At 40.8% G+C, this 15,055-nt stretch overlaps 2 protein-coding genes across 2 annotated transcripts in view; both read right to left on the minus strand.

Moving 5' to 3' along the window:
• Nucleotides 1–15,055, minus strand: part of LOC135783646 (kelch-like protein 33) — a 173,296-nt gene that overhangs the window by 48,479 nt on the left and 109,762 nt on the right. The gene's annotated exons all lie outside the window — the stretch shown is intronic.
• On the minus strand, nucleotides 1,342–7,371 carry LOC135783645 (uncharacterized). The gene is made up of 2 exons (XM_065294409.1): nucleotides 5,127–7,371; nucleotides 1,342–4,949 (listed from the first exon to the last, which is right to left on the minus strand). Exons 1-2 carry the CDS (start codon nucleotides 6,770–6,772, stop codon nucleotides 1,826–1,828), a joined length of 4,770 nt encoding a protein of 1,589 aa, XP_065150481.1. The 5' UTR covers nucleotides 6,773–7,371; the 3' UTR covers nucleotides 1,342–1,825.

The following is a 15,055-nucleotide window of genomic DNA, read 5'->3' on the forward strand; positions in this document are numbered from 1 at the left end:
AGTTAAATAGTGTTCAATAGTAAATAAGAATCGGTTCAGCATATCGTTTATCGGGCACATAAGCATCCAAATATTTGTTATCGGCATCGGTTTAAAAAAATGAGTATCGGTTGATCTCTAATGTATGCTTAATCCATTAAGACAGTTCAATTAAAATATACAATTATTAGTAAATCATGTAAGGGCAAAAAGGTGCGCCCAAAATATAAACGCAACGAGTTTAATCTATAGTAGACCTGTTTGAGTCGTGACTCACTCGGATCTTTAACCCGGATCTTTAAATTAACTCATGAGTCGCGAGTCTCTAGTGTCATTAACCCGGATCAGTTGAGTCCTACTACAATTCAATGTAAAACCATAAACAGCGCCACAACACACAAACCTCTTTTAACATTATTGATGAGACTTCGCTCGGACTACAGATCCACTTGTAACAGGCTGATCTGCGCGAGAACTGACCCGAGATTCTCAATCAGAGCCGGAAACATTGCAAACTCGAGAGACCTGCGGATCCGCGTGAGCCGCGAATTGACCCAAGATTCTCACTCAAAGCCGGAAACATTGCAAACTCGAGAGACCTGTAGCCGCGAACTGACCCGAGATTCTCACTCAGATCCGGAAACAATGCGGACTCGAGAGACATGCGAATCTGCTCTGACTCGAGAATCTCTCAACTCGTAACCGGCTGATCGGTAACCAGCTGATCCGCCGGCTGATCCGTACCCCGGCTGATCTGCGCGAACCGTCTCTGGGGCTACATAAGCAGCACACAGTTTTTTTTTCGATATTTTCTCTATATTATTATGTAGGCTAGTGACAAATGGTCAAAAAGTGCTTTAGTTTTTGAGATACCCCTACCGGAGGTAGAACTAAACCCAATAATGTTTTTCCTCATCTCTAAGGTCTCCCATATATGAAATGGATTCTTGGCTCAAAATATTTTACTGCTAAGATTGTTAAATTAATAGATATTGTTATACACCCCAAAACAAAAAAAAGAGTAAAATATAGCCTGTCCGTATGGGAGTTAAGGCAAATAAACTAGTGCAGATCAATCCCACAAGCTCTGAGAGCTTTGAAATTTGGCATGTTTGTAGTCAAGAAGTTGCTTTACCTACCAGAACAGACTGGATGTGAATATCTTGATGTATGGAAAAAACAGAGACATATAAACACATACCTAAAATAAGCGGACATATACAAATTTAATATCTATGCAGAATGTTTTCATTAACTTTGTGGTTGCTTTGCCATGGATTATCATAGAAACATATATGATGGCTTGTTGGAAAGGTGGGGTTGTGCTGAATCCTGCAATACCAAATATCTAAATATAGCATGACCAATCAGAGTGTTCTGTCATTCAATGTATGAGGTGTCTAAAATGAAAGAAAATGGAACACTGACATAATTTAGTCCAAAGCCCATTATCATTGGTGAGAATAATGTTGAGAAATGCAAATATAAGATATATTTAATAATGAAACATTTCATATGGCACCTTGTACTATATGGATACAAAGATTGAAATCAAAAGATTACACCTTACCATAACACAAAAAGGAGACCAGGAGTCAGGATGCAGTTTGACCTTAATGAGGCTTTTAATAAAACTATAAAACTTAACTTCACAATACAAATACAAATTAAATTACTATCTTAAATCAAACAAATGGCAATCTAACAAAACAAATACTCAGAGGGGGGATAATCACTCTCTTCTCAGGCTGTTTATTTTCTAGCACCAACCATTTGAAACATGAACTCCTTTTGGTAGCCATTCTGAGGTCAGCCCCCATGATGTTATAACTGCAACACACCACTCTCACTCATCCACATTGTCTTCAGTGACAAAGTGGGTCATATTTGGACAGTCTGGGAAAGGGCAAGAGCAAAACTCTGTGCAGGTCAAGCCCACTGAAAGACATTGGCATTTGGTGGCATCGTTGCAGTTTCCATCTTTACAGTAAAGGTGGGTGATGTCTCTAACTTCTTTAGGTGCTGGTGCCTTCTGGAACATCACAGGTTCAATACACCCATCTTCTCTGAGCCTCCACCCTCTACCAATTGGGTTCCAGAGAAGAGGTTTGGCCAGGTGGCTGTGACGCCACACTGCTGTTTGGTACAAGGCTCTCAGCACATGTTGCTGGAAGGCATCTTCTGTTGGAGGTAGATTTGCTGCTGACAAATCTGTAGTAGATGCTAGTGTGTACCTCAGCTCATCCAGGTTGGTGCAAGGATGCCCATCCACCTTTTTTCTTTGGCCATACAGGAGGAGGACATACCTTCTTGCCACAGGTAAAGCCTCTTCCAGGCTACCAGAGAGTCCAAATTTGGTCATTTCCTGTAACTCACAAAGATGGGCCTTCAGTCTTGTGAGGGCAGTGGCCTTCCCAATTCTGTACAAACTGCTTGTGGTGTCACAACCCGTGAGAGCGTGGCATGCAGGTAAACACTCACAAAGCACTGCTCCAAGCTTCTGAGCGATCAAACATATAGGGATGAGTCTTTCCTTAAGGCCATGTCCAGAGTGCATAAAAACTGCTGAGGATCCAAACATCCCTTTGCTAGAATAGTACAGAAGCAAAACAAGTACATCTGTATCATCACATTTGACAATTAGACGAGAATGTGACTGTGCAAGGTGTATTGCATGTAACACAAGCCTCGTGTCAGCCTCCTCCTGGTCACTGTAAAGATCTTTCAAGCAGTCAATGCCTGACTTGCTAATCCTTTTAACCTCCTGACCATTTTCAAAGCCACCTGCCAAGATGACAGTGTTCCCTGAAGAAATTTTCGTTGGCCCAGTACTGGCGATGTAGGTGCTGACAAAGCTACATAAAGCAGCCTTGTTTCCACTGATCCTGAGGTATTTTCTGTAGTTTGGAACATTTGTTTGTCCTGTGATGATATGTGTTCGTCTGCTGGTGTGAATGGTGCCTCTTCTTTGTCTTTCAAGATCTTTGACTGAGTGTTGGTGGTCATATCTATCAAACACTATAACGACACAGCTGTTAACTTCCTTTCCCATTAAAGTTGCGATCTTTTTCCAGACACACTCACCCAGGTCATTGAACGTTTGAAAGGCTGATTCATTGAGACTCTGTAGAAGAGCCATTCCATCAATGATATATGCTGATGGTTCTTTAACATTTGGCAGCTGCTGTGTCTCTTCAACAACAGCCTCAAGTTTCTTGGCCAGGTCAGCTTTTGTTGTCTTCCTCATGCTTCCATCATCATAAAACAAAGAGGGCGGGACAGCTGCGAGTTCGTGAGACATCACAGTCTCCAAGGACACCTCTCTTTGCTTTGAGACAGCCAGTAATCTTCGAAAGAGCACATCTGAGTCCATGTGAACCTTTCTAGAAATGCTGACTCCAACTGATGTTTTCATGTCCTTGAAGGTTGCACACTGGTTTCTTTTCTCTGGCTCCCAGAAGCTCTTTGTTCTTTTTGATTTTGCCAGACGTTGTTCAATAAAGATGGCATTCTGCTTCGCACCATCTTGGAGGAAGCTTGAGAGGTCTTTTGCAACTTTCTCAGATGCAACCTGACCACTTGCTATGTTGATTAGTTCCTCAGGAATGCTATCAAGATCAAAGGGATTCTGCCTCTGCTCTACAGCTTCCATTATCTTCTGTATGTCTCTTTCGTCTCGGTCCATTCTGGATGCTCCATGCTCCTTGTGTGCTTTCGGGCTCTGATCATCAGTGTCACAAAGCTCTTTCATGGCATCCACATATGCAGTGGTCACATGTCTTGTCATCAACCATCTTGTGAGAGCTCCTTTTCGTAATGTGAAGCCAACAACTCCACCCTGACTCTTGCCTTCTCGATTAATGGTTTGCTCCAGTGCCTGATCTGTAGGCACACAGTTGAAGCTTCGATGCTCAGACCGGCGAACAACAAACCCACCTTGCTGCATGAATGTGTATGCTTCTGGTTGTTCATGTTCAAGTGCTCTCATTTCTGCAACATAGATTGGCATGTACTTGCCATAATTGGTCCTGCCAGCAGCCCTGAACCAAGGCATCACTTCACACATGCAATTTAGGTGAAGTTGAAAGTCAGCTTCACGCTCCGAACGAAGAATCCTTAGCAATAGATCAGCCCCACTGAGGAACATTAACCAGTATCCAAAGGTTGCTGATTGCTTAACTCCCTCATTTATGAACATCTGGATTCTCTTCTGGATCTCAGGAAGTTCAGTCTCCACTTCACTGATGAGCTGTTGAGCAGTGGCCTTGTCATTACCATGAAATGCATGCTGTACATCGCGTAGGATTTGTTCTTGTGCTTCAGTCGTTGCACATAGGCCTTGTTTTTCAAGCCATGATTGCATGGCTTGCCAGAAGAGCCTGAACAGAGCCTCAGATGTTAGCTTTATGCTTCTTACTCCTCTTGCCAGCTGTTTTCCTTGAAGCAACTGTCGAGCTGTTCCCTCTGCATACACGTCTGACTCAGTTAGTATGTCAAACAGTCCACCATCGCCATAGAGCTTTCCGATGCTTGCTAGGTAAGCCATTGTGATATGCATACCTCCCAATTTCATTGTTATCTTTCCTTGTAAGGGCAATGGTTTGCTCCACAATATCTGTTGTGCTTTACTATAAATGGCAAGGTCTGCTGTCACAAGAATATGGTGCTGTCCCAGTTCTGCAGCAAGCTGTACAAGTCGTATCATAGCTGTGTAGATGGTGGACAATTCTGAGGGTGATTCTCTTATGAAGGGCAGGTAGAGAACACTGGCTACTGAACAAGCAGTGTCTGATGTGAAGGCATTAAATGCAGACCAAGCAGGGACATGCTGTTGATTCTCAAATAAATTTCTGGACAGCTTCCATACCAGATCTCTGTCTTCAGCTGCTTTAGAGATTGTTGTATTTGTGTGCAGTAACTCAGGTTGGGCAAGTTCAGGTGGTTCGGGTCGCTTTGTAGATTTGATGTATCTGTAATCACAATTGAAATGAGAGGATAAGCTTATGATCATATGCATTGAATATCAAATCACTTTAAAAAATCAAAACATACTTTCATCTTGAACATTAATTTGTATTTATCTTCAGCTGTTCATGTGACTAAGCAAATACCATAACATGAAAGAAAAAATAATGGACCAAATGTACCTGTAAAGTTTATCTTCATTCATATCAAACGTGTTTAAGGTGGTGAGGGACCTCTGTGGAACCCGTGCTAGGCATTTATCTGCTGTGGAGACTTGGCCTCTTCGGAACACAACAGACGCCATAGCATGAGTTGTACGCTTCCCATCCAGGGTGTCTTCATTTTGGTCAAAGTTGTCGATGGCTGCATCAACAATTCCATGTTCAGCAACTCCAGTGAGGCCAGTTGGGATGTAGACACCACTCTCTGTCCTTGATATTTGGTCTGCTGCCACAGATGTGAGGAAGTGCCTAACCTCTGTATAGGAAACACAGTGCCCCATTGCACTGAGCTCATTGATGAGTGTCTTACTACCAAACTCATGATGTATCAAAATGGCAAGTCCCAGTGTGATTGGCGTATGGATGTGACAGCTCTGTCCAATGAGATCATGACAGATTGCGATAATACAGAGATTGTCCTTTGAAGCTGGGTCATCATCACATGTTTGGTAATCTCTGTGGGCATCTGAATCAACACACCAGTTGACAAAGTCATACAGGATGTTGGGTACATACTTGCTGCATTGGAGACGTGATAGACGGTCACTGCTGACATATGATTGACTGTCATGCTCTATCTGCTCCATGCTTTTCCTCAATATGTCTGCAGCCCGGTGTAATATTTGGATTTCGGAAAGACTCTGACTTGTCTGTGGAAATGTTGTCTCACTGTCTACTGTTATTTCTGTGAGTTTAGCAGCTTCCCTCAGTGCATAACCTATGGTCATACTTTCTGAGCAGATCAGATCTGACTGTCCTGGACGTGGAACAAATACAAGCCTGTCTTTGTAATGCTGTATCAGCTTTTCCTTTAGTTTCCAGGATCTATATTTCTTGTGTTGAACTATGGACACACCTTCTTTCTCAGCAATGGTCTTTAGTATGTTGTCATAGCTATCAGTCAAAGAGGTGAGTGTCTTCACTTTCATATATTTGGACAATACTGTTTTATCAATGTCTTCAGTGAGCTTAATAAAGGCTTTGTCATAGACACTGGTCTGCTTTTCTGTTTCTTTTCTTCGTCTGGCAGCTGCTATATTTCGTTCCGAGATGTAGTGTGCAAGGCACATTTTGTGGTATTTGGCATCATATGCAAAAAGATCTGGGCATGAAAGAATTCGAAGATGTACATCTTCATCAAGCCTTTCAGAAGCTGCCCGAAGGACCTTGTCTCTGGTACTTGTGCCTGTACCAGTCGAAATGGGTGTCAGAGGTTCTGGTCTAGAGCTGGCCTTCCCACAAATGAAACAATCTCTCCGTATTTCAAATGATGTTGTATCAGCCCTACTCAGCCTTCTTGGTGCAGATGTGCTCTCACTCTCAACATTTGCAACTTGCTGCTGCTCACTGATTTTTGTCTTACTGCAGTAGTTCGCTCTACATGATACATGATATGAAACTTTGATTTTGGAGGAAAGTATGTCATCTGTATATGGAGCCAGAGTTTTATGGACATCATCATCTCTCTGCTGAGCAAGGTTAAGTATGCGTTGGAGGCCTTCTACTGTGGGGTTTTGGACATAGGGATCTTTTTTCTTGCCCTTTTCAAATTGTTTCCCACAAATTATACAAAGCTTTGGATCCAATGTCTGTAAGACATTCTCCATAATTCAAGAGACTAGTGAAAAGGAAAAATTATATACATTTCAGAATTTTCATTGAAATGCAGATCAAGTTGAATTACACATGCAACATTAAGTAATTTATACTAAGTAATTTATACAACTAGCTACTTAGCTTCTTGTATTAGGCTAGGTCAGCCTTTTCATATGACATAATATTTGTAATTATTTACCTGTCTGGTTAGGAAGATATCAATAAAGTAGCTAGCTACAGCTAGATCCAACCATTAGCATAACACTAATATCTTATTCTTATCTAATCAATGATCACACCAATGGGGTGAAGTAAGCAGTGAGTGCTCTACTGCCCTCTGCTGGCCTGGACAGACAAAAGCTAACAATATAAATAAAAGTGGATATACATATTTTAAGAAAGGTGTTGCATTTCAATGTTAACATGATTCAATTTGATCTGTGTTTCATAGGAATCATATAGTATATTGTGCCTTATAAAATGTATCGTTATTAAATGTATCATGAATCTTAAATATTTTGTGTGTTCATTTTAGACACGTCATACATTAAGTGACAGAACACTCTGATTGGTCATGCTTTATTTACAAATTTGGTATTGCCAGATTCAGCACAACCCCACCTTTCCAACAAGCCATCATATATGTTTCTATGATAATCCATGGCAAAGCAACCACAAAGTTAATGAAAACATTCTGCATAGATATTAAATTTGTATATGTCCGCTTATTTTAGGTATGTGTTTATATGTCTCTGTTTTTTCCATACATCAAGATATTCACATCCAGTCTGTTCTGGTAGGTAAAGCAACTTCTTGACTACAAACATGTCAAGTTTCAAAGCTCTCAGAGCTTGTGGGATTGATCTGCACTAGTTTATTTGCCTTAACCTCCATACGGACAGGCTATATTTTACTCTTTTTTTTGTTTTGGGGTGTATAACAATATCTATTAATTTAACAATCTTAGCAGTAAAATATTTTGAGCCAAGAATCCATTTCATATATGGGAGACCTTAGAGATGAGGAAAAACATAATTGGGTTTAGTTCTACCTCCGGTAGGGGTATCTTAAAAATTCTGGGGCATTGTCACTAGCCTAATGCTGTTGTTATTAGGCTTATTTTTTTAAATGGTCGACCATACACACCAAACCTAAAACCTATAAGCATGTTTCAGAAGTGGAAGGCTTTTGTTGTGGATTTCCTTTTCAGGAGACTTCAGTCCCTCTATAGACCCACTATCTGTAGAGCGAGTCTTATGTCCATGGCGAGTCTGCAATGTTTCCTGCTCTGAGAATCTCGAGGATCAGCCAGTTACAAGTGGGTCTGTACTGAGTTTCCTTGGCAATTTAGCAATACTGACTCAAGTGACTCACACAACCCGGATCACTTTAGTGAGTGACTCACAATAACCCGGATCCTTAAAAAGAATCGAGTTTGCCAGGCCTAATCTATAGATTAAATTACACATTAAATCCTTATAAGTAAAATTTTCAACATGGTTAAATGCTAAAACTAGTTGTTGAGATGGAAAGAGCTTGGAAAAAACCTTAAAATGACATCAATACCATGTTTTTGGGTTCAAAAATAACAAAATACTGGCCATTTGAAAGTCGAAAGTCATCACTTTATTTTGTCCCATTGTTTTCCATTTGCGGGTGGTAAAACTCCTGTGCGCATCGTTCAAATTCATTGAAATTTCGTTCACTTGTAGTTAAACAAACTAAATGTATATTGCAATTTCAATAATGTTTTTACATTAACGTCTGAGGAAATCCAAAGTTGCGTCGAGGGGAACCAAACTGACAGCCGCGATAACCAGCGGAGATTATCACATACCTACAAAAGGGTATTGGAAAAAACTTGCGTCTGACATGCAGCGATATCATTCTGGCTTGATGGGATGTCAGTCAGCGAGTCCTCTGATTCTGACCTTGTTCTTTTACTACTCATAGTCTAAAACCAGAAGGACATATTAAGTGTTCATTGTTTTTCAGTTTAACCGAGCAGCTATGGTTGCGCATTTCACACACCTCTCCAGACCACGTTGTTAACACCATGCTTGTTCGACTTCATGCGGCGCCGCAAGAACCGACAGCTGGATGACTTCAAAGTGCCGCAAGAATGATTCAAGAAATCATATTTCGTCTCACTCTCGCGATACTTTGACGTCATCTGGCTGTCGATTCTTGCGGCGCCGCATGAAGTCGAACAAGCCCATTGACAGCAGCAAAAGCGACGCATGCGCTTTTAACTTGTAAAACTCAAGGGTGTGTGGGTAATGTAGTCTCTGCTCTCGGAAGAAGCGTGCATTGTAAACGGCGCTTTGAAAAGCGGCAACGCAGCCAAATTATTAAATTAAAATTATGATTTAAACAGATGTGCAAATGAGCGTTCCTGTATGCTAAAAGCACATTCTGGGCGCACAGAGAGGTGGTGGTAAGCTCACGAGCTATATTTGGAAGTGGCGGTACTACTGAGTACTTGCCCCTACCGGCCCACTTAAAGCACTGGCGGTAGCAAAGATAGACGGCCCTTTGAAAAGCAAAAGAAAGCTGATAAAAATGAGAAACCTACACTGAAATAAATTGGAGAAGAGTTTTGGCTACTTAAAAAAAGCTAGGAAACAATTTTTACTCAATGTAAACAAAATTATCAGCAGCTATAACTTTATTACTTTTTTAATTTTAGTTCACTCTTTGTTCTAGCGATATTTATAAATATACTATATTTTTGAATTTTGTTGACAAGCTGTTCTACACTGAAAAGAAACCAATGTAATCTTCCTGATTTAATCACGTAAAACACAAGTCTGATAATCGCAAACATCCAAGAGTTTGTAAACCAATTGTTTATAAAACATATTTAATGCTAACTTTACTTACAAAGTCAAAAAATATTTTTTACAGTGTATAAATAAAACGACATGAAGGAAGTTAATTCCAAAATGTAATTAATTGCACATAGCTGCTAGTTTTAGCAGCTAGCTTACCATTGACACAGAGTCAAGAAATTAAAAACCACCCACCCCAATGTCTGCCAATTCTTTGCCAACCCCCAATGCTTATTGATCTTCTCTTAGGGAATCAAAAGAAAAATGTTTTTTCCAGTTTTTAGGGCTGTCAAAATTGCTCAAAAATGACGTTCGAATATTCTCCCTAAAAAACCCACGAATATTCGAACTATTCGAATATCTGGTTGCCCATTTTTTCAATGATGTTAACGACGTTTAACGACGCATTACGTCAATAACAGGACAAATTAATATAAAGAGACATAACTACTTCTATAGGTAGTCTATTTAAGTTTAAACATATTTTACAACGTATATTACATACACAAAACAAGTAAATCAAGACTGAGACATCAAAGTGATATGGTACCTCGGTTACATTGCTTGACAAAACTCCCTGAAGCCTGCTCCATCCACGACACTGATCTGTCTCATGTCCTTACAAATGAACGAAATTAATTTCTCCGTTATGACCTCTTGTCGTGTTGCAGACAAATAGCTTGTGGCGGGCGATGCAAAGTAAGTGTTAAGACGTGACTGTTTAGTTGGAGTTCCACATTGTGGTCTCGTACACACTGCAAACTTTCAGGAGTGACAACCGCATTTAAATTAAGATTGACATGGAGATAACCAGAGCAACGGTCTGCCGTCACACGTGCTTATCACTCACAGCTTTGATGAAAATAATTTAACAGCATTACGTTTTGCAATAAACCTCCGTCGTGTAGTTGTGTAATGTACGCATTTGTGAGGCTGCACGCGCTCTTGCAGTGTTGCCAGGTCCTCGTCTTTTTTGTACTCACATACCTTAACCGTTTATAGCTTTTGGCTCATGAAGCGATCAAGTTTTTGGTGTTGTTAAAATGTGAAGGTGCCAGTCCCAATATTTTGATCTTTGAGGTAAAGCGTTTGGATTTATTTTGGTTTATTATTGGATTTTTCTTGTTCGCTGTTTTTTTTAGTGCAAGATCTGGCAACGCTGAGCAGCAAACGCTTGTGCCTCTGTCATTCTCTGTACCGCACATACAGAAGACTTTTCCCCCTTGTAATAATTTATTTCTTCAGAAGAGAGACCTGTCATGTCCATGATGCACGTTTAAACACTTTATTAACTACTAGTTGTTCAGTTCGGTTATGTAGGCTACACACTATGCAAAGTTTCTGTAAACGCGGTTGTCACTACAGTTTGCGGGAGTTAATGCGGTTGTAGAATGCGATTGTCAGTCCCGTAAATTACTGAAGTGTGTGTGTACAAAACAGGATTAAGCATTAAAAGTTAAAGTGACAAACGAATTAATATGCAGTGTGTACAAGATGCCATGCTCATTTGGGTGCACATTTTCGAGATGTGACATCATGTTGCTAGTGGTCGAATGGTATGCTAACAACTTTATCTTGCGGCTCAACAATTTTACCTCCTCCGACCAAAATCCAAAGTACTTCCAGACATAGCTTTTTAGATTTTTGGGGGTTAAAATCACGTTCTCTGCTGTGGTCGACTTTCTGCCATCTGACCGTGACAGACAGTGTGACTACTGTGACCTGTCCCTGAACCAGGCGCACTAGTACGCCCACTCACAAAGCAGACAGCCACGCCTCTACTACCGCGGGCTTTTAAAAAAAAAAATTCATATTCGAAATTCGTTTTTTTTCCACTATTCGAATATATATTCGAATTTAGAATATTCGTTAACAGCCCTAGTTCTCACCAACGTGTTGGGTTTTAATTCCAACCCTTGCAGTTGCTTTGTTTAAATGCTATTTAAGCAAATCTACTACATACACTGTAAGTGTCACAGGTGGGAGCGGACCGCCCCTGTCGCCAGTCACGCTCCTCCTTCTGTTGTACACCTGGTGAGTACACCTGGGCTCTAAGCTTGGACTTACGGGGATGTACACAGGCGAGTACAACTGGGCTCTTAGCTTGGGCTTTCGAACTGGCGCTCTCCACAGCCACTATGCCACCACCAGGCGGGAAAGGGGTTGCAGTCGTGTAGGTGAAAAAGGCAGCTATCCAGTGCCGCCACTCTGCTCTTCGTAGACAGGGCTCTTTCTTCAGCCAAGGAAGTGATCACTGACAACACTGATAATGAACAGCACTCCAACACACAGGATCCCTTTCAACATGCACAGTAGAATATACAACACAGCACAACAGTTTGAATGACTTTCCGCACTTATCTTCGTCTTTGCTTCGCCCAATCCTCTCTCTTATCTTCGCCCAGACTGCAAATCCATACAGAACGTTTCTCCAAGTCCACCTCAATCCTCCGCCACACTCACAGCGATCACTGGGATAAACAATACTCAGACGCGTCTCTTCTGCCCATGTGGTTTCTCCGCTTCGCTTCTCTGCGAACGGCGGGACCAAACGTGGCTTATCCACTACTTCTTTGAAGGTTACTACGCATTTGCCATTGGCTTCATTCATCCAGACGCTTGTCGTTTCCCTTGGCTTTGGTTTCCGGCTTCCCCTCACCCGTCCCCCGTTCACCACAACCCAGCGGGGCTCCCCAAGCAAACCCATGGAACAGAACTCTCCTTCCGGTATTCTGGGTGCCGTCTTTATGAGCCTCTCCTTCCCTTCAGTGGCCAATCACTCCTCGCTTTGCACACCTGAGCCCGATAATCCCTGATTACTTTGCCCGGAGTCGGCCGGAACCGGCCTGGTGTTACGTGAAATGGCGCCGGGCGGAATCAGTTCCGCCATTTTGGTTCCGCCGGTGAAAAGTCACTCCGTGACATAAGTTATTTCAAATGAATGTTTATAACTTATAAAATTAAGTGGATATCGGGTAACTTAATTTGACATATGTTGATATAACCTGGGCTCTCAAGTCCCACGCATTCGCTGTGAGACACACTTATTTCTGTCAGTTCATATGCTCACACACCAAACCTTGTAGGCTATTTCTCAAGCTTAACTTGACGTACTTGGTATTGAGAAACGTCCATTGTTTACAGAAGTTGGAGCGCGAGCTACAAACTACAGAGCGAGTGCGCGGCTGCACAATGGTGAAAGAGCAACATACGATGTAAATAACTAAATCAGTGCTCGCAGTACTGACACTATATATTTTAGCATACCACTTTCTTTTGCGTGCCACCACATGTTGCTGGTACTTTGCTGTAAAGAATCAAATGGCGTTTCTATATGGCGCTGCGCAGACAGTTCAGCAGCAAAGACATCAAAGTACCGTGTGAGCAAGTCGAAATGTTACAAAATGGTCAGACTTTACCTTTGCTCTCGCGGTACTCTGATGTCATATGCCGATCAGTCAGCGCTGCACCATATAAAGTTGAACACACAAAGCATCAAGGTCTGGAGGAAAAGCAGACCTGCCCGGATCCCACGCACAAAGAGACCCTCATAAAACAGCAGATTTATTAACCCTCACCCACGTGTGCATGTTTGTAAGAAGTAGAAGCCTGCGTGATGTTTGCTGTGACAGTTTTTAATAAAAAGAGAAAAAAAATCAATTCATATTTGACGTCTATAAACAATAATATATTTATATACAAAATAAAGTTATATGGTCATGACTTGCACATTGTGTGTTGCTTTAGTTTAATATAAAGTACTCATTTGGTTTGGTGTATTTTAAATGTGTGGCAGTCATTCTATTAGCCCCAATCAATCACAAATTATCACTTCTCCTATTTCTTAGTAGGTGAACTGAATAAAATCTGCTGTCATCTGCGTTTATATACATTTTACAGAGACCAGTATTCATTAGATTTAAATAACTTTTAAAACTGTAAAACTAAATAAAAAATATATCATATGCCAAATGAGCATGTAAGCATATGTTTTCTTGTTCGCTCCACGGGTTTTAATGCAGTTTTTCTAAAGAATAATTGTTACACTTTATTGGTGGTGGTTGAGAAGAATTCCTCTTTCCATATGTAAAGCATTTTAGCGCAATATATATATTGTTATTCTTAATATATAAGAATACTTACATATTTTTACAACATTTTTTTTACTTTAAAACATGTGTTTTTATACCACATTAATCTCTTTAAAATATTGATACTTTTAGAAAAACTAACATAATTATAAATATTATGAACAAACAATGAAACGGTATCAAAATCCGACAACACAAATAATTAAGATATTCATTGTAAATAGATTCACGTGTATTAGGCTCACACTTAATTCCCCTTACGAAAATTAACCATGGTTTTACTACAATTAAAACCAAAAAATAATGGTTACTGTAGCAAAACCATGGTAACCACAAAATAACCGTTTACAAAAAACATAGTTAGGCTAAACCATGGTTAGTGTAGTAAACCCGTAGTTTTGCCAATAGTAATCAATACACACAAAAAACATGATTACTACACTTTTACCACAATAAAACCATGGTTAATTTTCGTAAGGGTCTCTGTTACATTTTAGTATAAATGCGCATTGCATGTCTTATTAGTTGTATGCGCTGTTATGCTGGCAAGAAGGGGTTGACCTCACTTTGCTTTTTTAAATGCAATGTTAAATATTCAGAAATGCCCTTATTAACTTCTAGAAACCACCGCAATGACAAAGCATAAACATTTCATTTTTTATGCGCCACCTGGTGGATATTCTGTGAAGCAAAACACTTTAAGGGAAATAGGAAAGTAGCCCCCCCCCCCCCGAAAGCACTTGCAGAATTCTGCTAAGTGTGTTCACAAGGAAATTTGAAGGAACCTGCTGGGCGGTATTAGCTTGAACTAGCTCCTCGATCACATTAAAGCCGATAATTGGTTTTTCCAATTCACTGGATGTAATGAGAATTGGCGCTAGCAAATGTCTGTCCCTTCCTTCAGTTTCTGAATTTCCAGACAGACAGAACTCCACTTCCATCCAACCTTCATATGGGATATTCATCCCATTTGCAGCTGTCAGGTTGAGTTCTCCCTCCTCCAGTAGCTCTCTTACTGGTCTCACTTTTGTGTCAGGAAGGTGTCGCTTCTTCCACTCCGAGCCCACAATTGAAACCTCTGATCCCGTGTCCCAGAGCACTGATGTATTAACTCCTCCTAGAGAACACTGCACCAAGCATCTGCGTCCCACTAAATTGGCTGATCTTTCTTGTTTGTTCGACCATAGCCCTTCAGGTAAGCAAGCGTTTGGTAAGCTTTACACAATGTTTGAGTTAATCTCGATCTTACTTGATGTCACATTGGTCACAGTTGGTTTTCGACATACCGCTGCCCAGTGCTCATTGCTGCCACACTTGTAGTAGTGTTCACATCTCCCCTCTGGGTTGGGCTGTTCACACTGAGTACAACGTC

The sequence above is a fragment of the Paramisgurnus dabryanus genome, chromosome 2 (genome assembly GCF_030506205.2).
Source record: "Paramisgurnus dabryanus chromosome 2, PD_genome_1.1, whole genome shotgun sequence".
NCBI lineage: Eukaryota > Metazoa > Chordata > Actinopteri > Cypriniformes > Cobitidae > Paramisgurnus > Paramisgurnus dabryanus.

What these genes read in the sequence shown, in the direction of transcription:
- LOC135783645 (XM_065294409.1), bottom strand. Translation starts at nt 6,772, where the DNA reads ATGGAGAATGTCTTACAGACATTGGATCCAAAGCTTTGTATAATTTGT. An exon ending in AATGAAGATAAACTTTACAG is followed by an intron (nt 4,950 to 5,126) that starts GTACATTTGGTC and finishes TTGTGATTACAG; the next exon opens with ATACATCAAATCTACAAAGC.